General features: G+C 43.2%; 2 protein-coding genes across 5 annotated transcripts in view; both read right to left on the reverse strand.

The window, feature by feature from the left end:
* Positions 1-327: 327 nt before the first annotated feature.
* Positions 328-23,696, reverse strand: part of FLACC1 (flagellum associated containing coiled-coil domains 1) — a 38,827-nt gene continuing 15,458 nt past the window's right edge. The window contains exons 7-15 of one of the 4 annotated variants that reach the window (XM_006080522.3): positions 22,225-22,286; positions 20,521-20,618; positions 19,194-19,246; positions 18,021-18,120; positions 15,821-15,924; positions 12,535-12,597; positions 9,093-9,182; positions 8,866-8,975; positions 328-814 (exon numbers count right to left, since the gene is read on the reverse strand). In XM_006080522.3, the coding sequence (XP_006080584.1) occupies positions 637-814; positions 8,866-8,975; positions 9,093-9,182; positions 12,535-12,597; positions 15,821-15,924; positions 18,021-18,120; positions 19,194-19,246; positions 20,521-20,618; positions 22,225-22,286 (858 nt within the window). In that variant the 3' untranslated portion in view covers positions 328-636. The remainder of the gene's footprint in view (positions 815-8,865; positions 8,976-9,092; positions 9,183-12,534; positions 12,598-15,820; positions 15,925-18,020; positions 18,121-19,193; positions 19,247-20,520; positions 20,619-22,224; positions 22,287-23,696) is intronic. The other 3 variants (XM_006080523.3, XM_044937222.1, XM_006080525.3) reach the window with 3 other exon arrangements.
* LOC102413693 (acyl-CoA-binding domain-containing protein 6-like) lies at positions 2,383-3,260 on the reverse strand. The gene is given in 2 exon segments (XM_045164437.1): positions 2,383-3,224; positions 3,227-3,260. Coding segments are annotated over 2 exon segments (846 nt in total). The 5' UTR covers positions 3,246-3,260; the 3' UTR covers positions 2,383-2,397.

Genomic DNA, 23,696 nt, shown 5'->3' on the forward strand with positions numbered 1-23,696 from the left:
CCCCCAATCCCCACACCATCCTGCCCAATTCCCTCACTGAGACTGCTGCCAGTTACCATTTATCACTGTGCTTATGTGGTTATTTTTTCTTATGTTAAGCACACTTCCCTTATTTATATTGCCTGCCTCCTAGACATTTGAATTCTGGAATAGTTTAGAGACGATGACAGGAATCATCAGAAATTCTTCCCAAATCATAGGGTTGGGAACATATTGAGAAATAGGGGAGTGGAGACACATGTAAGAGAGAAAAGGTTTGGGGATCAATTCAACAAATTATCATTCTTGCTAGTGAAATGTCTGGGGGACAAAAGGCACACCCCAAAATATTGTCATCATTTAATAGAAAGAAGTTCTTCAGGTAAGTATCTTTGGTAATGAAATATGTAAAGGTGGAAGAGAAAATAGTACAAAGCCTAGAGACCCTCAGCTCTAGGTATAGAGACAATTACTTTTCAATGAAGAGTCATGAATGTCTATGTAATTGAGATGAGAATTCAAACATTCTCAGTCACTCAGAAGAAAACAAATTGTGAAGAGTCACAAGTAGAATCAAGGCAAGGCCAAAAGCTAAACTCACCATATTCATTTCTCAAGAAAACCTCACAGGAGTTCTTAAGCCTACCAAAGATGGTTCTAACATCTTTGGTTCCTCACATCTTTGGTCATAGAGACCAACTCTTCTCCTCGTGATTCTTGCGTTTCGTTGCCACCATCTTCCAAAGTGTCAGAATTATGCTCATAAATAGTAACAGAGGTAGATCTCCCAAACCGTTCATCATAAATTTCTTCATTTTGGGCAATTATCTTTTGCCTATAAAGAGAAGATTTATAGAGGTAAAGGGTAGAAAGGGATATAAGACATTTGGGAGGCAGAGAAATGTGGTTTTGTTCCTTCACTGGTTGGGAGTGGTCTCTTTCAACATCTGCAGTGATTTTGAATTTAGGGAGACATGAAATTTGGATTACCAAATTCCCAGATGAAGAATTTATGACAAAATTAACACAGTGAACAATTTCCCTTTGTTAGATATTGACCAAAAGTTACTTCAGTGATTTAAGATGCATCTTCAGGTAACAGTATAATTTCTGACCTGAGGTTGATTTTCATAGGAACCAAATGGGACTGCATCTAAAGGTAAACTATTGACACCTGAATCCCATTTAAAAAGAAAAAAAGACACCACTAGAAGACTCTTTAATGGGCTTCCCTGATAGCTCAGTTGGTAAAGAATCCACCTGTAATGTGGGAGACCTGAGTTCAATCATTGGGTTGGGAAGATCCCCTGGAGAAAGGAAAGGCTACCCACTCCAGTATTCTAGCCTGGAGAATTCCATGGACTGTACAGTCCATGGCGTCATAACGAGTCAGACACGACTGAGGGACTTTATTCTTCTTCATTAAATATAGTAGAGACCAGAAGGGGGAGCTCTCATGCCCTGAGATGGTAGCAGAGCCCCGAAGGAAGAAAGACTCCTCTTGTTTCCTAGGAAGAACTCAGGCAAAGAAAAGTCATGGACTCTGTTTACTATGCTGCTGCTGCTGCTACATCGCTTCAGTCATGTCTGACTCTGTGCGACCCCATAGACGGCAGCCCACCAGGCGCCCCCGTCCCCGGGATTCTCCAAGCAAGAGTACTGGAGTAGAGTGCCATTGCCTTCTCTGGCTGTTTACTATAGCCCTCCCTATTACTTTTTCCCCTCTATAAAAGCATTCTTCTTCCCTTGCTATGTGGGACCTTGCACATGGCTTGCCATATTTCAGTTCAGTTCAGTTGCTCATTCATATCTGACTCTCTGTGATCCCATGGACTGCAGCACGCCAGGCTTCCCTGTCCATCACCAACTCCCAGAGCTTACTCAAACTCATGTCCATCGAGTCCGTGATGCCATCCAACCATCTCGTCCTCTGTCATCCCCTCCTCCTCCCGCCTTCAATCTTTCCCAGCATCGGGGTCTTTTCCAATGAGTCAGTTCTTCACATCAGGTGGCCAAAGTATTGGAGTTTCAGCGTCAGCATCAGTCCTTCCAATGAATATTCAGGACTGATTTCCTTTAGGATTGACTGACTGGTTGGATCTCCTTGCAGTCCAAGGGCATTTCAAGAGTCTTCTCCAACGCCACAGTTCAAAAGCATCAACTCTTCAGCTCTCAGCTTTCTCTGTAGTCCACCTCTCACATCCATACATGACTACTGGAAAAAACATAGCTTTGACTAGACGGACGTTTGTTGGCAAAGTAATGTCTCTGCTTTTTTTTTTTTTTCCAATTCCTCACAACTGATTTTATTAGCCAATATATACCAAAGATGGGCGGCAAAAGATGTGTCATTTTTGCAGTTTTCTTTCACCACTGGAGCCCTGTGCTGTTGTCGACCATAGTTTTCTAGTCTTTTGATTAAGCCTTGCCTGTTGTGTACTGCTGTAACATCAGAGTTACTGCTTTGCACCCTGTCACCTCCTCTGGCAGGCAGCCATCCTGGTCTTGGAGTGTGGGGTCAGCCCCGGACTGGAGCAGCAGCTCCACAATGTCCAACAACTTACAGGCAGCAGCATAATGTAGAGCTGTTTGACCTTCATTGTCCTGACAGTTAATATCAGCTCTATATTGTAGCAAGACTGTGACTAGTTCCTTATGTCCTCGATCACAAGCCCAGTGGAGTAGAGTTCTGCCCTCTTCATCTTTCATATTCACATCCATGTTTTTTGTTTTGATGACTTTGGTTATATGGTCAATGTTGTTTTCCCTGCAGTAATCAAATATGTCTTTATTTTCTTCCCTGATGATTTCTTCGTGATACAGAGAACTAACAACTGGCCCACCCAAACCCGTATTTGCTTCTTTTCCTTTCTTCTCTGGTGACTGAGGATTCCAACTTGGATCTAATTTTTTAACTACAGCAATATGTTCCTGCATTGCTTGGCTGGGGCTTGAATCACCAAGCGCTTTCCATGCTTCCCATTTTTGCTTTCCTTCAAAGTCAAAGAAGCTTGGTTTAGGTGTATTGCAATTTCCAACTTTGACCTGCTTGTACCTGGCATACAGATACAAGAGCTGCTCCCTGCTAGCCACTTGCACCAGGCCTTGGAGACGTGCTGCAGCCTTCTCAAACAGCTCTGCCAGGCTCTTGGATGCCTCGATCTCCGGGCTCTGGAGGGATTCCACATCCCTGGAGTCATCCCCCGAGTTCAGCTCTCCGCCACTGTCACCCGTGGTGGCCCCGAGGGCAGGAATGACAAGGCCATGAGTCCGCCTGTCTTCTTCGGACGGACCGGGTGTGACGCTGGCGTGGGAGCCTGGCCCACCAGTCCCGAGCTCAAGTTGCACCCAAGCTCACCTAACCCTCGCTTAACTCAGCCTCGCTCCCTCTATCCCCCTGGTCTCCCTGGGTGTGCAGGGAGGGTCCCACCACCCTCTGCTGCTCTCCCCCACTGCCCGGTCTCTTCTGGCTTCCCCAGGCTAACAGGGAGCTCCAGGTAGCCCAGATCGCTCTCATGGCGTGGGGGTCCTCGAGCAACACAGCCAGGGGGCCTGGAACAAGGCTTGTCTCTGCTTTTTAATATGCTGTCTAGGAAAAGGCAATGGCACTCCACTCCAGAACTCTTGCCTGGAAAATCCCATGGATGGAGGAGCCTGGTAGGCTGCAGTCCATGGGGTCGCTAAGAGTCGGACACAACTGAGCGACTTCACTTTCACTTTTCACTTTCATGCATTGGAGAAGGAAATGGCAACCCACTCCAGTGTTCTTGCCTGGAGAATCCCAGGGAGAGGGGAGCCTGGTGGGCTGCTGTCTATGGGGTCGCACAGAGTCGGACACTTGTGAAGCAACTTAGCAGCAGTAGCAGCAGATTGGTCATAGCTTTTCTTCCAAGGAACAAGCGTCTTGTAATCTCATGGCTGCTGTCGCCAACCGCAGTGATTTTGGAGCCCCCCAAAATAAAGTCTCTCACTGTTTCCATTGTTTCCCCATCTATTTGTCATGAAGTGATGGGACCAGATGCCATGATCTTAGTTTTCTGAATGTTGAGTTTTAAGCCAGCTTTTTCACTCTCCTCTTTGACTTTCATCAAGAGGCTCTTTAGTTCTTCACTTTCTGCCATAAGGGTAGTGTCGTCTGCGTATCTGAGGCAGGTCAGGTGGTCTGGTATTCCCATCTCTTGAAGAAATTTCCACAGTTTGTTGTGATCCACATAGTCAAAGGCTTTGGCATAGTCAATAAAGCAGAAGTAGAGGTTTATCTAGTCTCTTGCTTTTTCAGTGATTCAGTGGATGTTGGCAATTTGATCTCTGCTTCCTCTGTCTTTTCTAAATCCAGCCTGAACATCTGGAAGTTCACAGTTGTTGAACAGTACATGTTGTCATGGACTGTTGAAGCCTGGCTTGGAGAATTTTGAGCATTACTTTGCTAGCATGTGAGATGAATGCAATTGTGTGGTAGTTTGAACATTGCTTGGCATTTCCTTTCTTTGGGACTGGAATGAAAACTGACCTTTTCCAGTCCTATGGCCACTGCTGAGTTTTCCAAATTTGCTGTTGTATTGAGTGCAGCACCTTCACAGAATCAACTTTTAGGATTTGAAATAGCTCAACTGGAATCCCATTATCTCCACTAGCTTTGTTCATAGTGATGTTTCCTAAGGCCCACTTGACTTCGCATTCAAGGATGTCTGGCTCTAGGTGAGTGATCACACCATCGTGGTTATCTGGGTCATGAAGATATTTTTTGCATAGTCCTTCTATGTATTCTTGCCACCTCTTCTTAATATCTTCTGCTTCTGTTAGGTCCATACCATTTCTGTCCTTTATTGTGCCCATCTTTGTTTGAAATGTTCCCTTGGTGTCTCTAATTTTAAAGAAATCTCTAGTCTTTCCCATTCTATTGTTTGCCTCTGTTTCTTTGCATTGATCACTGATGAAGGCTTCTTATCTCTCCTTGCTATTCTTTGGAACTCTGCATTCAGATGTTTATATCTTTCCTTTTCTCCTTTGCCTTTCACTTCTCTTCTTTTCTCAACTATTTTTAAGGTCTCCTCAGACAAACATTTTGCCTTTTTGCATTTCTTTTTCTTGGGGATGGTCTTGATTACTGCCTCCTGTACAATATCATAAATCTCTGTCCATAGTTCTTCAGGCACTCTGTCTATCAGATCCAATCCCTAGAATCTATTTCTCACATCTACTGTATAATCATAAGGCATTTGATTTAGCTCATACCTGAATGGTCTAGTGGTTTTCCCTATTTTATTCAATTTAAGTCTGAATTAGGCAATAAGGAATTTATGATCTGAGCCACAGTCAGCTCCTGGTCTTGTTTTTGCTGACTATATAGAGCTTCTCCATCTTTGGCTACAAAGAATATAATCAGTCTGATCTTGATATTGACCATCTGGTGATATCCATGTGTAGACCGTGTTTGTAGACCCCAAATTGAAATTCTTTGGTGATTTCAAATAAACCCATCATTGCTGGAGAATAACTCGCAGTCTATTTGTTTTATGTCAACATTTGGTGGCCAATACAGGGACCAAAGATGATCCTCAATGGCTCTGGGACTGGTGAGCAAACAGGTGTGGTGCTCACAATTGAGCCCACTGAGTTCACTGGTTTTCTCAATGACCCTGGAGTTTGAAGGTATATCTTTCTCCTGGATCTGAACCCATGCCCTCTTTGCATTTGAAGCTCTCTGACTTTATTCAGAATCTACTTTAAGGTTTTGTGTTTCTGGTTAAGGCCTTGTTCTATTTGTGAGTGCTCATTTGGCACTTTGGTCTGATTTTGTGATTATACTCTTTCAACTAAAGCTGGCTGAGAAGCTGTCAGCCCATTCCTTTGGGAACAGGAGCTGCTTCACTGAAGCTGAAGCTGTTGGCCCCTTCCTTTGGAACATGGGCTGTTTCCTGGAAACTGGCTGAAAACCCTCTGGACTGGCTACTTTGGGATCAAGCTGTTTCATTAGAACTGGCTGGTATTAGCTGGTAGGCTGTTTGAGCTGAAAACTGTTTGAATTGAGCTGTTTGAGCTGTCAGTTATTTGAAAATTATTCTTTTATTCTAGAGAGAAACCTCTGAGAAAGGGGACCCCTGTTACCTAGATATTTTGAAATCCCAATCCCAGGGATTCCAACCAGTTTTATGTTTAGAAACTGTGGTCCTCAAAACAAAACAAAAAACTGTGGTCCTTCCTCATGTGCATTTCTAGCTAAATGGACTAGTCCAAATCAAAGGTAGGTTAGGATCTCAACGGCCATTATGGGGAACTTTTGAAAACTCCAAACTTAATTTTCTTAAAACCAAATTAGACCACAATAGTTCAAAAATTTCCAGAACTGAGTGGAATGCTTATTTTGAACCTGATGAATGTCATGACTCTAAAATTGCCTCTCTGCAGAAATAAGATTTTTAAGGTTAACTGAGGCAAATAATTAAAGAAAGATAAAATGGCTGCTGAAGCTTCTGGCTTGTCTTCTTTGGCCTCTTTGTCTCAGGCTCCATCTCTGTTTCCATCTTGAGTCTCTTCTTTGGCTCTTCGTGACCAGACTCTGCCTCTGGCACCATCTCCCTCCTTCCCTTCTATGCTGCTTACACGTCTTTTATATCCTTTGTTCCCCTATAGTAATTCCTTTACTGAACTTTCCCTTCTTTCTGAAATTCTCCCCACTCCTCTTCCTCTGAACTTGTCAGAACCTGTCCTTTTAAAATTAAGCAGTCTGAGAATCCAAATCCTTAATTTCTCATACTCCTTGGACTAAAGCTGAACTGTGAGCCATAAAGATTCAGAGTAACCAAAGAGCTTCACAGATTTGCTTAGGAGTTTACTATAGTCATTCAAACTTACTGACCTGGTTTTTCTAACTTATATAGTTCATATATATGCTTGTTGGTGAAGGCCAGTCACAGTATTGGATGAAACCTGCTAATTAAGAAAATCCTAACAGATCTCAAAAATTACAACCAGGAAACTACTAACTTATATGGCTTGAGCAACTGCTAGATGACTTCATCCCATGATTCCTAGGGCTTTTCCAAAGCCTGTTGATTAGAAGAAAATTCAGGCTTGCACATAAAAATGTAACAAACCTGTTCATGACAAATTACAATTGACTTCAGATTGTTTTTAAAGAAAATTCTTGTCTTCCTAAAGAGTTTGATTCTACCCAGGAAGCTTTTAACTGTACTTATTAATGGATTGAACTGAAATCTTCCCCTGCTAAAAGGACCCTCAGAATGGTGAATTTACATCCACTCCAGATTTAGTTCATCTGGCATATCAGCTCTCTGACACTCATGGATGAGTCACCCATAAAGAAGACCACCAAAATTCTTATCTTCAATTTCACAAACTAAATTTCCTAAGCCAGACAAGAATCCTCCTAGTTTCTCCTGTTATTGCAAAGAGCCAGGACATTGGAAAAGAGATTTTACAGAGTCTAGCACTTCAGGTTGCTTCAGCCCTCTTAACCAGCCTTTCCAACATCCTTTCAATTCTCAGTGATAGGGCTCCAAGGAACTCCAGGGGCTCTTCCCAATCCTCCCTCCCAACTGGTTTGAAGAAACTTTTCTCCAAGTTGGGGATGAATCTCTTTCAGTCCTAAAAGACATCAGAGCCACATTCTCAGTGCTCAGCCCCACTACAATAAAGCGGCCCTTGCCTCAGAGTTCTAAAACACTTCAAAGAGAGGGGATCTCTAATGAGCCACAAGAGGGTCCTGTCTCTGCACTTACTTCCTTTTGTTTAGGTCCTTTGAGACACACGTCCCTTTCTCCTTAGTTCCCTCATCTCTACCCATTTATTAAGCTGAGACTTCTTAGAGAAGTGTCTTGCTGGAATTTTTTTCTCCCTATATAAAATAATTCTAGAATTTGACTACAATCATCAAAACAACCAACTAGGTGAATTAAAAGACCCTGTGACATCTTTTATTTGCTCCATCTGTCGTGGACCTAAAACTTATTCTGGAAACATTGATCATCTGTCCCTCCTGAATCAACTATCTTTCTTATGGGCAAACTCTCCAACTGATACTGGAAAAATTCACAGTGCACTTGCCATCAAGATATTCAAATAGATCCCTCAGAACCTCTTTCTGCTAAGCTAAGTCACTTCAGTCGTGTCCGACTCTGTGCGACCCCACAGACGGTAGCCCACCAGGCTTCCCCGTCCCTGGGATTCTCCAGGCAAGAACACTGGAGTGGGTTGCCATTTCCTTCTCCAATGCATGAAAATGAAAAGTGAAAGTGAAGTCACTCAGTCGTGTCTGACTCCACCGACCCCATGGACTGCAGCCTACCAGGCTCCTCCATCCATGGGATTTTCCAGGCAAAAGTACTGGAGTGGGGTGCCATTGCCTTCTCTAGAAAGAAGTTCTGCTAGAACCTCTTTCTAGCATTTATTAATACCCCATAAGTAAAGAAGGCCTTCAAGGCATAGAGCCCTTAATAGAAAATCACAAGGCTCAAGGCCATGGATTTAAAAATAATTCTCAGTCATAAAACTGAATAAACCCAGAGAGTCTCAGATAAACCTCATGTGTTATTTTGCATTAAAAACTAACATAGGAAAGGGAGAGGAGTCTCCCAACATCACTTTAAAAGTGCTGACCTCAGAAGGTAACTTCTGTGGCCAGCGAATATCCCCCTCCTGACAGTGCCTGTGCCTTGACTTCATGAGGGAATACCTAGGTTCATTTCCACCCATTCCTCACCCATCACCACACAACATGTGGAATCATAGTCCCCTGATCAGGGATTGATCCCAGGCCCCCTGCAGTGGAAGCACAGAATTGTAACCACTGGGCTGCCAGGGAATTCCTGCTATCACTTTCTGAAGATAATTCAGCCACGTCTTTCTGAGCAGCATCATTCATACCTTAGATGAATGTTTTCTTCTGTCAGATTGTGTATGGTGTACTTAAACTTGTCTTCAGCTTCAGTAAGCTTGATCTGGAGTGTTTTCTCCAGAGTTGCTACCACAGCTTTCTGAAAGACAGGTACATTTTAATAGCCATCTTTCCTAAATTAGAGTCACCCAGGGCAGAGCTACATGGCAGAGGGTTCCTCCCTCCAGCTCCCATCCCCACTCCAGCCAAGATTCACCTCTCTCTGGAGTTCCATCTGGGTTTGGTAGAGGGTTGTGTTAAGTGATTCTAGGATAAGAGCTTGAGCATACAACTCTTCCTCTATGACCTGGGTAAGAAGAAATTATTTCAGGACATTGCACTGATGTCTACGCATTTATCCCCTTGTTCAGGACATTTGGATTAGAATGTGAAAGCATCAACTTTAGCCACTCCTTCTCCTGCTCTGTTACTATGCCCTGTTCATTCTATCCCACTATGTCTCACTAGCCTATTCCCCTCTCAATAGCCTCACTGGTACAGCCCTCACCAAAGCTCACATGGGTTGTCAAAACAGCTATCAATTATCCATTCATTAAACAAGGGTTTATTAAATATCTAGTATGAATTCCAACTACATGACTGTCTAGAAAATGCAAAACCATAGAGACAGTAAAAAGACCAGTGGTTGCCAGGAGTTAGGAAGGGAAGCAAGGAATGAATAGGAGGATGGAGGATTTTTAGGGCAGAGACATCATTCTGTATGATGCTGCAGTGGAGGCTGCGTGGCATGATGCATGTGACAAAACCTATGGGATGCAAACAGGCATGCCAACCCTGTATGCCAGCTGCTGTACTGTACTGTGTGCTTCTGAAGGTACTGTGCTGTAAGATTAAACATGTTTTCTTTATTTTTTGTGTTTGCTTGTTTTTTATGCACATATTATTTGTATGAAAGGTATTACAAACCTATTAAAGTACAGTACTATATAGTCGATTGTGTTAGTTGGGTACTTAAGCGAACTTTGTTGGACTTTTGAATATACTCTCAGAATGGAACTTATTCATATGTAGGGATTTACTGTACAACACAAAGAAGGAATGCTAAGGTAAATTGGATTTTAGTTATTAATAATGTATTGATATGGATTCATCAAGGAGCTTCCCAGTAGCTCAGTTGTAAAGAATCTGCCTGCCAATGCAGGAGACGTGGGTTCTATCCCTGGGTCAGGAAGATCCCCTGGAAAAGGAATGACAACCCACTCCAGTATTCTTGCCTTGGAAATCCCATGGACAGGGAGCCTGGCGGGCTACTGTCCATGGGGTCCCCAAAGAGTCAGACATGACTGAGAATGCATGCACCATCACTTTCATTGCAATGGCATTGGGCAAAGCACTGTACCAGGTCATTTGGCATTCTTTCATTGAAGTATTTATTTAAAAATGAATAAAATTAATTTATTTATTCGTTTAAAAATTTGCAGTTTACTGGATGTCTGTGATATGGCAGGCACCATTCTAGGAACTGAGGATTAGTGGCAAGGAAAGCAGCAGACAAAAATCCCTCCTTTCACTAAGTTTATCAGGTTGAATGGTTATAAGTCAGTGTAGAAACATAAAGTATTTGGCAGGTTGTTGAGCCTTTAAGTAGAGCAGGCTCTGAGAAGTTGGCATTTGGATAAAGACTGGGAGGAGGTAAGGAAGTGAGCTGTGTGGATATCTGGTAAAGAGCTTTCCAAGAAGGGAAAAGATGGAGTGCAAAGACCCTGAAGTGGGAGAAATCTGGCCTGTTAAGAAACAGTATGCAGTCCAGTGTCACTGGAGCTACATGATGGCGAGAAGGAACAGAGGGAGACGAGGCAAGGGGAAAGAACCACCAGCAGGCAGAACAGTCCCTAGACCAAAACAGGACTGGGGAAATTCATTTTTCCACTATGCATGTATGTTAGTCGCTTCAGTCGTGTCCAACTCTTTGCGACCCCATACACTGTAGCCTGCCACGCTCCAGCCAGAATATAAAAACCCTGTTAATACACAGAGATTACTCAGCAGTGAGAAAAAGCTGGCCCTAGATCAAGACTGCTGTAATTTTTGCCTAAGAAAGCTTAAAACCAAGGCTTGAAAAATCAAACTGTTTCCAAGTAACTTTAAAACAAAAACAAAAAAACAAAAAGAAATGTTTTGTGTGTGTATGTGGTTTGGTTTTTTTTGTTTTTTTTTTTTTTTAGTTTTTATTGTTTATTCAGCTGTGCTGGGTCTTGGTTGCCGCAAGGAGGCTTTCTCTAGTTGCAGTGAGTGGCGGCTGCTCTCTAGTTGCTGTGCGTGGACTTCTCATTGCGGTGGCTTCTCTTGTTTTGGAGCACGGGTTCTGGGGCCCATGAGCTTTAGTAGTTGTGACATGTGGGCTCAGTGGTTGTTGGCTCCTGAGCTCTAGGGCACAAGCTCAGTAGTTGTGGTACATGGGCTCAGTTGTCCCTTGGCCTGTGAGATCTTCCTGGGTAAGGGATTGAACTCCTGTCCTCTGCATTGCCAGACAGATTCTTTACCACTGAGCCACCAGGGAAGCCCATTTCTAAGTAACTTTACTGAATCCCAGAACAAAGGTTAATGATATTTAAAGAAGTACAAAAGTATTCAGCACCTAGTAAGGTAAAGGTCACAATGGCTGGCATCCAATAAAAAAATCACCAGACACGCAAATAAGCAAGAAAATATGACCATGCATGAGGAGCAAAATAAATTAATTTAAATAGACCCAGAAATGACACAGTGATAGAATTAGTAGTCAAGCTCATTAAAGCCATTCTTACAATACACTGAGTCTACCTCATACCAAAGTCCACCCGTTTACCTTGTAGGACATTATGACTGTTTGCCCAACAAAGCTGACATCCTGCTTGGGCTCTACGATGTCATGCCATGCTTTCAGAATGGCTAATCTTTTCCCAAACGGGTCCATTCTGAATCCAAATTAAACTCACAGTGGAAGAAGAACCACAAGGCAGTTTGGGGGTTTGAACAATTTCCCTATAATTTGTTCCAGAAAAAAAGTTCCTAGAGAGGCTGTAGGGGTGAGGTAAATACACTCAGAGTTTTAAGGAAAGACTTGAGCTCACAGTTCCCAAGAGGCAGTATTGTACTTTTCAGGGTCTAAATGGAAGAATCTGGCATTTTACTGTTTAAGGCCCATTTGTTGTTAGAGCCTTAAGAGAAGTGCAAGGCATTTAACACTGAAGATCTCACAGTATATTGTTCATATATTTGTTCAGATCTGTCTCTAAAAAGACAGCAATGGCTTTTTTCAGAGAGTTCTATAATCCTTTTTGACAGTGAATCTAGCAAACTCAGCTTTGTATGTATGTGTGCTAAGTTGCTTCAGTCATGTCTGACTCTTCACAACCCCAAGGACTGTAGCTCTTCGGTCCATGGGATTTTCCAGGCAAGAATACTGGAGTGGGTTGCCATTTCCTCCTCCAGGGGATCTTCCTGACCCAGAGATTGAACCCGTGACTCCTGCGGCTCCTGAACTGCAGGCAGATTCTTTACTGCTGAGCCACTGGGGAAGCCCTAACTCAGCTTTAGCTCTTTTGTTTTTCAATGGTTTGGAGAAAATTATCATAGATTCCATTATATTGAGAATGTATCATTTTAGCAATGTATTTGTTAGAGGCTAATTCCACAGGAAAAATGAAAGAGCTTACCTCTTTTGTCTTTCTAAGCTCCTCTAATTGCAAGGTATCCCTTTCATGTTGTTTTAAGAGCTCCTAAAAAGAATTTTATGTAGAAAAGGTCAGCAACTGGGGTTCTGGCACTTCTTTCAGAAAATTAAGAAAGCCAGAATACGATTCAGGAATGCAATATTCACCAAAGTTCAGATGTTGCTTTAATAAAGCACACATTACAAAGTAGTGACATGACATGTTGAAGTTAAATGATGAAAATCTTACTCCTTCTCAGCTTAGTGTATCAAGAAGTATCGAAAGCAATCATATTTTCATTAAAGAGTTTTCTTTTGTTAGGGTAAGATTTAATACTGTTAAATATCCAATTCTCCACAGACCAAGCTTTACGTTCATTGCAATCCCACTTAAAATACCACTAGGCTTTCTTGACAAGATAATTATAAAATTTATATAGAAATTCAAAGGCTGAAGAAGAACTAAAATAACCTTGAAAAGCAAGAGCAAAGTTGGAAGATTTTTTTTTCCTCCCTGATTTCAAGCTACAGAAATTAAGACATTGTTTTGTTGGCCTAAATATAGACAGATAGTTGAATGGAACAGAATGGAGAGAGTTTGCCCCCTACCCCCTCAAATACAACAAAGACATCAAGGTAACTTAATGGAGAAAGGGACATTTTTTTTCAACAAATCATTCTGAAACAATGAATATAAATATGGAAAAAATGATCTAAGACCTTTAATATCAAAAAAATTATTCAAAATGGATCACAGAATCATAAATGCTAAACTTATGAAACTTTTAAAAACTAGAATATCTTCATGTTCTTGGAATAGGCAACAGTTTCACAGAGGACACAAAAAGCTATTACCATACGAGGAAAAAGTCAATAACCAACTTTTCATCGAAAGTAAAACTTTTGCACGTGGAGAGACAATGTGAGCAAAATGAAAAGGCAAACCACAGAATTCACAGCATGTATATCTGACAAAGAACCGTATTCATAGTATAAAAAGTACTCCTACGTACCGATTATAAAAAGGTAAATAACGCAATTTCTTTTAAACTGGCAAAACTTGAACTGAACTTCACAAAAGAAGACATATAAATGGTCCAATAACCATATGAAAATTTGCCTGACGTAATTAGTCATCAGGGAAACTAAAATAATAATGAAATAGCACTTTATACCTATTGCTGAGCTGTGTTGTGCTCAGAAGCTTCTGTCATGTCCAACTCTTTGTAATCTGATGGACTGTAGGCTGCCAGACTCCTCTGGCCATAGGATTCTCCAGGCAAGAATACTGGAGTGGGTTTCCATGCCCTCTTCCAGGGTCATACCCATTGAAATAGCCAAAATTAAAAGATCGGCAGTACTCAGAAATTCCCTGGCAGTCCAGTGGTTAGGACTCCACACTCACTGAGGGCCTGAGGGCCTGGGTTCAATCCTTGGTCAGGGAACAAAGATGCATGGTGCAACCAAAAAACAAAATTAAAAAAAAAAAAAAACTTCTTAAGGAAAAGATTAGTAATATTAATTGTTGTTGATGATATAGAACAACTGGAATTCTCATATAGTTGAGGTGCAAGAGAAAAATGGCACAACTTCTGTGGAAAATATCTTAGTACTTTGTTATAAATCCCTACGTTAGAGTCCAGTAATAACACATCTAGGTATATACTCATGAGAAAGGAGAGAGTAAGTCTACAAAAATAGTTACACATGGTATTTATAGAAGCTTTGTTTGTAAAAATCAAAAAATAGAGCCAATCAAAATCTCCAAAAACAGAAAAATGGTGAACACATTGTGTTATAGTCCTACAAATAAATACTACTGTGCAATAAAAGGAAAAAACTACTGATACGAACAATGGATAAATTTCAGAGAAATAATTGAGGGGAAAGAAGCTACACAACAAAGCACATATACTGTATGATTCCATTTATATGAAGCTTAAAAACAGGTGAAACTAATCTATAGTTGTTTCGCTTGTTCACTTGCTCCTTGGAAGAAAAGCTATGACCAACCTAGACAGCATATTAAAAAGCAGAGACGTTACTTTGCTGACAAAGGCCCGTCTATTGAAAGTTGTGGTTTTTCAAGTAGTCATGTGTGGATGTGAGAGTTGGACCATAAAGAAAGCTGAGTGCTGAAGAATTGATGCTTTTGAACTGTGGTGTTGAAGAAGACTCTTGAGAGTCCATTGGACTGCAAGGAGCCAAACCAGTCAATCATAAAGGAAATCAGTCCTAAATATTCATTGGAAACACTGATGCTGAAGCTGAAACTCCAATACTTTGGCCACCTGATGCAAAGAACTGACTCCTTAGAAAAGACCCTGATGCTGGGAAAGATTGGAGGTGGGAGGTGAAGGGGATGGCAGAGGATGAGATGGTTGGATGACATCACCACCTCGATGGTCATGAGTTTGAGAAAGCTCCAGGAGTTGGTGATGGACAGGGAAATATGGCGTACTGTAGTTCACGGGGTTGCAAAGAGTTGGACATGACTGAGCGATTGAACTAGACTGAACTAAATCTATAGTTATATGAATAAAAAGAGTGGTTGTCTTGGGGAAGGTTTTGAGGTAGATAGGGGTTAGCTGCGAAGGGGCACAGGCATGCTTTCTGGGTTGATGAAATGTTCTAGGTCTTGATTTGGATGTTAGTTACATGGGGCTTTCCTGGTGGCTCAGATGATAAAGAATCTGCCTGCGATGCAGGAGACCTGGATTCCATCCCTGGGTTGGGAAGATCCCCTGGAGAAGGGAGTGGTTACCCTCTCCAGTAGTCTTGCCTGGAGAATTCCACGGTCAGAAGAGCTTGGTGGGCTACAGTCCATGGGGTCGCAAAGAGTTGAACACGACTGAGCAACCAACACTTGACTTCACTACATGGATGAACATGTTTGTCAAAACTCATCTAACATGAGTTGTACGTGTCCAGACTTGCTCAGTTTAGTTTGCAACACTGCCATTTCTCTTCAGTTACAGTCAAGGATGAGAAGATCATTCAGAAACTGAGATTTTGGCAAATAGGGAACTGCGGGCTTTGTATATGTTTTAGCATTCTATTATTTCCTATAAATGACAATTTTCATTCCAATAATCCTGTGGTAAGACTGTCTAGATAAAGAACCACATAATGACAGTCTGCTTGCAGAAGTTTCCAGGGAAGCTGGAAAAGTAGGACCATACACCCCCCTCCCAAAACAAAGAGTTTGCCTCATTACAGAGGCACCCCTGGGAACTGGACATCCCACCCAGACTGCACATTCAACCACTGATGTGTTTGCACTGAGTTACCTCCTTCTCCTGATTGAAGTTCTCAAAGATAGCTGTGTAAGACTCATTTATTTTCTTCCTTTCTTCTTCTGATTCTAACTCAAACTTTCTGGTTATCTTATGTTCTGTGGAGATGAAGAAATGACATATATGGGTAAATGTGGGAAAAATAGACACACAAAGAAAACCAGAATATCTGAAGATAGTACAAATTCCAGACTGGGTCAAACAACTCCAGGTCCTTTCAGCCTGGTATTTAACCTCTGACGCTCACCTGGAGATGCCTGAGAATGAGGAGAATATGGCGATGGTTCTCCATCACATCAGCCGCGTGGGATTTACTTCTAGTGCATGCACATGTGCTAAGTTGCTTCCGTTTTGTCTGACTCTTTGTGACTCTATGGACTGTAGTCTGCCAAGTTTCTCTGTCCATGGGATTCTCCAGGCAAGAATAGAATACTGGAGTGGGTTGCCATGCCCTCTTCTAGGGGATCTTCCCCACCCAGGGATCAAACCTGTGTCTTATGTCTCCTCCATCAGCAGGTGGGTTCTTTACCCTTAGCGCCACCTGGGAAGCCCCTTATTTCTAATACCTCTGGTTCTTTTTGTGTAGTTTATTTTGGATCTGTTATTTATTATTTTAAACGTTGCTTCTGCTGAATTAATCACTATGTTTTCTTGGATACTCGAATCCTAAAATACAGCTCTTGGGTAACATGACTTTTCCAGCAATAAAATGTATTCTGTACTTAGCCCTGAGGCAGAGCTAGGCTTAATCATTTTGAGGGGCTGGAAGAGCTGCCAATAGAACTGTAATACTAAACAGGATGATGGACAGGTGAAGGTCTCACACAAATCTCTTCTTCAGCATCATGGTGCTGGGGTTGGGTAGGGAGGCAAACCGTGGGATCACAAGATAAGTCTGGACTAAGGTACACTGTGAGCAGCTAATGTCTGGTCTTCCAAAACCAGCTGTAGCATCTTAGCACAGACTTTGACAACATGGCATAGCTGTAGTTTGAGTAGCTGGGAGTCTGGGCAACAGCCTGGGCTGCTGCTGCTGCGTCTTATCAGTCGTGTCCGGCTCTGTGTGACCCCATAGATGGCAGCCCACCAGGCTCACCCATCCCTGGGATTCTCCAGGCAAGAACACTGGAGTGGGTTGCCATTTGCTTCTCCAATGCACAAAAGGGTAAAGGGAAAGTGAAGTCGCTCAGTTGTGTCCTACTCTTAGCGACCCCATGGACTGCAGCTTACCAGACTCCTCCCTCCATGGGATTTTCCAGGCAAGAGTACTGGAGTGGGGTGCCATTGCTTTCTCCAACGACCTGAGCTACACCAAGATTCCAGGAAAGCCTCAAGCAGGAGCAGCCCCCATGCCCCATTTCCCAGCCTTGACTCCAGGGTCTTCATGCTATCTCCTGGTTATCCAGGGAGGGAAGGGACTTGAGGATGAGCTTTCCCAGGGAGTATCTGCATTTAATGAGTGGTTTGCTAGTCAGCTAAATCAGATCTGAATTGGGTTGAGCTAGGATGTGGAATAAGTTTATAGAGGCCCCACTTCTGCCTCAACTAGTCCTCTAGATCAGGAAGCAGAAACTTCAGAGATTTCCCTCTCCTTTTTCCATTTATGAAAAAGCTCAGTGCAGGTAGGAGAGTCTCCTATAGGGCACTTTGTGTGATCCAGGCGATGTGCTAAGTGTTGGAAATGTTAAGAATACATAGCAATATATGAATATATCAAATCAACATGCTGTACACTTTATCTCAAAAAAATACCTCAATTGAAAAATACATCAAACATGGCTTCCTTTGGAAGGGACATGGCAGTATAGAGACTTTCCATGTAATGGATCATGTTGCCCCTCTCCCAAAAAGTGAGTATTTGGAACTAATTCAGGAGCCTTTTTTTTTTTTCTGGAACTTTGGACAAGTCTGCAATCCTACAGATGTCCCCAAGCTCAGTCCAGCTCGTGATTGCCAAACTTGCAACCAGAGAGCTCTGGATGGTACGGTTTAGTCCCTCAGGTGGTTAAACACTCTAAAAGACTCCATCCTGCTGCACTTTCTTGAAGTCTCCAGACACTTTCCATTCAGGAGTCCAGCCCTGCAGCACATCATCTTTCAAGACTCCAAGGCCACCTTTCTCGAGTCGAGATCAACATTAATGCCAGTTTCTTGGGGTATCTGTCATCAAAAAGTCCAAAGTTTCTGAACTCACTTTGCTGTAACAGTATCCTCTCCCGTTCCAGCTTCTCATCCTTCTCCCACTCTGCCTTCTTCTTTGACCACTTGTCCTCCATTTCATCATAAATGCTGTCCTGTTGGGGGGACAAAGGTACTATGAAGAAAAGCATCCTGAAAGGCTGCACCCCAGCCTGAGGCCCAGTACTGAGCTCTCTGCAGCTTCCCTTACCACAGCCCCTGGCTGTGGGCCTCCATACATTAACTGGTGGGCTTTGATTCCAGCCCTGGGACCCAAGACCCTAAAGATCAAAGCAGACTCTGTGTGGTGTTTGCCCTATTGGAATGGGGCTTCCTTTGAAGACAGGCAGTTGAGCACACTGCATGTGTTCATGTCAGCTCCCTTTGAATCATGAATTACTAATCAATAACACAGTAGGAAACAAGGGAAATGTCAAGATGCTAATTTTTTAAATCAACTGTCCTTGTTTGCCTGGGACTGAGCTGTTTCCTGGGACTCCAGACTATCAAGGCTGAAAATTGGAAAGTCCCTGGCCACCCAGGATCCATAGTAGGGCCTTGCTGCCCCAGCCCTCCCCCGTCCACTTCCCGTTTCCTACTCTCTCATCCCCCTAGAATGAAACTGTGCCCTAATTCTGGCTTCCTGGGCTTCCATCAGATTAGCTGACAAAATGGATGGGCTATGTTGTGGGGTGCCCCCTGCTCCACTTGCTGAAGTTAGTGCAGAGTGATACAGCCTTTTTGGATGGCAATTTGGTCAAATGCGTCAAAGACCTTTCAAGTGTTTATTCCTTTTGACCCAGTGTTCGGCTAAAATTAAATATATTACAAAGTACAGATCTTAAAAAGTGGTTTTCTTTAGAGTGGCGATAGTTCTTTTGGCTGTTGTTGATTTTTGAATTTCTTTAAAAAAAAAAAACCAACAAGCAGGTATTACTTTGGTCATGACAAACATATTCATCAATGGACTCTTTTAGGGTCCAGAGGCCAAACTGTCCTGCAAGGATGCCATAAAAATCCATAGGTTCACTTTTCTCCCTGGGTGCAGTGAGGGCCACTTAGGTTCAAGGAGACTGGGGATTTCAGGAAATTATTTTCTGGGCAAGCACTCTAGATTCATCTCAACATCATCAGCCAAGAAGGAGCCTTGCTTCTCTCTCATAATCCACCAAGGAGCTCTGAATCTCACCTGATATATATGAAACATATTCTTCAAATATTTATATTCTTTTCCCATCTCCTCTGAGAACAAAAAGAAAAAACAGAGTCGAGTCATCATTATTCCTCTGAAATACATGATTTCAAATTCATGTTAGAGCCCTCCTGCACACCATCCACACCTTGAACTCATCCCATCAGTGGTGAAACCATGGTGCTGCCTCAGCAGGCTACTGGAAGCTTATCAGAAATCAGATGCCTGGACCCTACCCTGAACCCACTGAGTCAAGGTCTCAGAGGCAAGGCTCATTATCTGTTGATAATATGATGTCAGGTGATTCTGAGGCACCTCCAAAACTGAGAACTAATCCCTGGGGGCAAACCTACAACTGAGGGTAAAAGAGAGGCAAAACCTTCTGTCTTTTTAAAATAACATTCCTAGTGTATCCTGGTTTTGAAAACAATTATCTTTTATTTAAGACAAAAATCTTTTCTTTAGAAAATTGGAAAGCTGGCAAGGTATTAATACCAATATCATTTTTTTTAATTGGAGGCTAATTACTTTGCAATATTGTATTGGTTTTGCCATACATCAATATGAATCCGCCACGGGTGTTCACATGTTCCCAATCCTCAACCCCCCTCCCACCTCCCTCCCCGTACCATCCCTCTGGGTCATCCCAGTGCACCAGCCCCGAGCATCCTGTATCCTGCATCGAACCTGGACTGGTGATTTGTTTCTTTTATGACTAATACATCTTTTAAAAATATAAAAAGGGAAAAATTTCTCCTTCTCCCTGTAGAGATTACTCTATAAACTCAGAATTCTGAATGATACACACTTTGCCCTTCCCAAGGGCAGCATAAACAGTGGGATAAGTGGCCCGCACAACCCTTATAGGTTATAAAGTCATACAAATCACAGTGTGCCTGTTAGCGTTTGATGAAGCACCATCATTTTACCAGTGAGGAAACTTGCTGAATTAGAACAGTATTATATTTGTAGAACTTTTAAATATATTTTAAAAAGTGCTTTCATATTCTTACCACTGTGATAAAGGCAGGTATTATTGTCCTCAATTCGCAGGTGGGGATAGTGAGACTCAAGGAGGTGAAGGGACTTGTTCAAACCCCTAAACTTGGCTGTAGACCCTTCTAACTTCTCGGGGTAGAGAGGTTGTTTGTTGACATGGTTTCCCTTTTTTCAGTTTCATTCTCAATCACTCCCTCTTCCTGGGCTTTAGAAGTAAACTTTGAAAGTCTACCCAGAGTGCAGCCATGGCCATGGGAAATCCTTTGCCCTCAACCTGCATGGTCAGCCTCTGCCCCCTTACCAGGGTCATCTCCCCAAACCTTACCTAGTTTGTCCTGGGCAGCCAACTTTTCTGCCTTCAAGGCTGCTTTGTAGTTTTTCTCCAACTCACTGAGTTGTGCTGCGTGAGCTTCCTCGAGCTCCCTGTGGGGCCCCAGGAGAAGGCCACAGTCACCTGTGGAAGGTTCACCTGATCTCAGCTCCCCTCCTCATGCAGGCAGCTGGTGGGCAGGCAGTGGGGCCCTCACTTCCTGACACATTCTTCTGGCATCCATCCAGAAACGATTGAGGAGACCTCTGTTTTCACCATCCACTATTTTGAATGGAGTCATCGGGGGGCCATAGACTACCCCCAACAACAGGGTCTTTGCTTACAGCAAAGAAACTGTGAGCTGATTAACACCCAGGATAATTTTAGAGCCTAAGTTCTTGCCAGGCTCCATTCCAGGAGGCAGATGTTGGCAGTGTTCAAGAAGGGCATTAAAACACAGGGCTGTAGGAGCTGTCAAGCCAAGATAAGACCTGGAGGAATCTTAAATGCATACTGGTAAGTAGAAGAACTCAGTCTGAAAAGCCTACAGGCTGTATGATTCCAACTATATGAAATTCTGGAAAAGTCACATCTATAGAAGTGGTCAAAAGATCAGTGGTTTCCGGAGATTAGTGGGGAGACAGCAATGAACAGGCAGAGCCCAGAGGATTTTTAGGGCAGTGAGATTATTCTGTATGATATTGTAATGGTGGATACATGACACTAAACATTTATCAAAACCCATAGAATCTGCAGTATCAAGAGTGACTTCCCTGATGATCCGATGGTTGGGAACCTGCCTCCAAAGCAGGGGACACGGGTTCAATCCTTGGTTGGGGAACTAAGATCCCCCATGTTTTGGGGAAATCAAGGCCGAGTACCACAACTAGACAGGCTCTTTCACTGCAACTAGAGAAAGCACACATGCAGCAATGAAAACCCAGCACAGCCAAAAGAAAAAAAAAAAGGAGTGAACCCTAACATAAACTAAGACTTTGGGAGCAGGCTCATTGATTGTAACAAATACCCCTTGGTGGTGGGGCAGGACGTCAATGATGACGAAGGTTGTGCAGGTGTGGGGCCAGGGGGTATGTGGAAATTCTCTGTACTTTATGTTTTACTGTGAATCTAAAAAATAGTCTATTAATAAGCAAGTTAATTAATTAATTTAAAAAAATTAAAAGCAAGTTTGCAACACTTATGAGGACTTCTCTCCAGCAGGACTAAGAAAGGGACTTTGTGGGTCTTCACTTTCACACAGACAACACATTTCCTTTTTCTTCCCCTTGGTTTGTCTCTGCAGCTCTGGCTCCTGCCCTCCCATACTTTCTTCCCATTTTGCCCAGCCTTGAGCTAGCAGCCAAGACAGTTAGAGAAGAGGGGAGGAAGAAGAGGGGGGCAGGGAGAGACTGGGCTGAGAACAATAGTAGTTTACCACGGAAATCTCATAGAGAACTGAAAATTGTTTCTTCTTAGCAATCAACTGAAAGGGAGATTATAACTGAAATAACTGGATGATAAAGTACAAAGTCAGGAATAACCTCTGTGCTATGTTTCAGTGGCCTCAGATCGAATCATCCTGCTCTCCAAAGACATGTCTCTTATCTACCCCTCCCCCCTTGCGACCCCATTGTCTGAAATCCCAGTGAACTGAAATCTCGCAAGGATGCAGGAACCTTAGGACCTGCAGTATACAGGAACTTGTGCCAGAGAGCATACCTCGTCTTGCTTTCAAAGTTCTTCTGCATCTCAGCACAGCGGAGATCCATTTCATTAGAGAGCTGGAAATGAGGCCAGGCCAGTATTAACAAGACAGGAAGGAGGACCCCCCTCCCACTTCAACTTGCAACTTCTGAGAAGCCTTCTCATTCATGGGGTACCCCCCCACTCCCTTCACCTCTCCCACATAGTTACTGAAGGAATGAAACAATTCTTGCCTCTGTGTTAGTTGGTTGCATGGAAACCATTCCTTTCACTGTTTTGTTTTGTTTGTTTGTTTTTTTTCTCTTTGGCTGGATGTAATCTCTATAAGACTCTTGAGAGTCCCTTGGACTGCAAGGAGATCCAACCAGCCCATTCTGAAGGAGATCAGCCCTGGGATTTCTTTGGAAGGAATGATGCTGAAGCTGAAACTCCAGTACTTTGGCCACCTCATGCGAAGAGTTGACTCATTGGAAAATACCCTGATGCTGGGAGGGCTTGGGGGCAGGAGGAGAAGGGGACGACAGAGGATGAGATGGCTGGATGGCATCACTGACTCGATGGACATGAGTCTGAGTGAACTCCGGGGGTAGGTTATGGACAGGGAGGCCTGGCGTGCTGCGATTCATGGGGTCGCAGAGTCGGACACAACTGAGCGACTGAACTGAACTGAATCTCTGTAAGGTCATGGCCTTTGGATTTGGGGAATGTAACTCAATTGAGCAATCATTTATTGTGCAAAAGGCTTGACCTGGAAACATCAAACAGGCCTAAGACTCAGGCCCCGTCATCGATGAACTTAAAGACCATGTTAATAAGTCCTTAGCAGAATGACTGTGTTTCCATAGGCAGGGAGTGCTCAGTTGCAGGTGACCCTCTGTTCTAACACATTGGGTCCTCTGGCTGGTGTCTCAGGAGGAATGGACACTGCCAGCTGGGATAAGGGTTGGGGGGCCAGGACTTCTCCCCTCTGTGCAGTCGCATAACAATGTGGGGCGTGACGGGAGGAATGTGAGAATTACAATGTGAAGTCTCTCCATCGAAATAATCTCTAAATATGTCTTCAGTAGGGCCAGTGTTTTGAAAGTGTGTGTTTTGCCCAATAAACCACCAAGGATGAGTTGAGTGATCTCATGCAAATTATTTAACTTCCTGAGTCTCAATTTCCTCTCTGTAGAAGGTGACCACAAAAACAAGGTTTTCAGAGAAGTACAGGGATGAATCACCAGAAGGGAAGGTCTCAGCCTGAGTCCTAGGCTGGGTCTCTATAGGATTCAGACACACCTGGGGCTGCCTTCTGGGAAGTCACCCTTCACACGTGGGTTCCAGTAACAGCAAGCATGGCACAGGTTGGGGGTGGGGGGAGGAATGAGCGGATGGGAAGGAGATGTAAGTGTCGCTCTGGTTTATCACTCCAGCTCAGGACACCAGGCACCCCTGCTTGGGGTGGGGAAGAAGAGTCCGTGATAAAGCAGATGGTAAAATCTAAA

Source organism: Bubalus bubalis, chromosome 2, assembly GCF_019923935.1.
Source record: "Bubalus bubalis isolate 160015118507 breed Murrah chromosome 2, NDDB_SH_1, whole genome shotgun sequence".
NCBI lineage: Eukaryota > Metazoa > Chordata > Mammalia > Artiodactyla > Bovidae > Bubalus > Bubalus bubalis.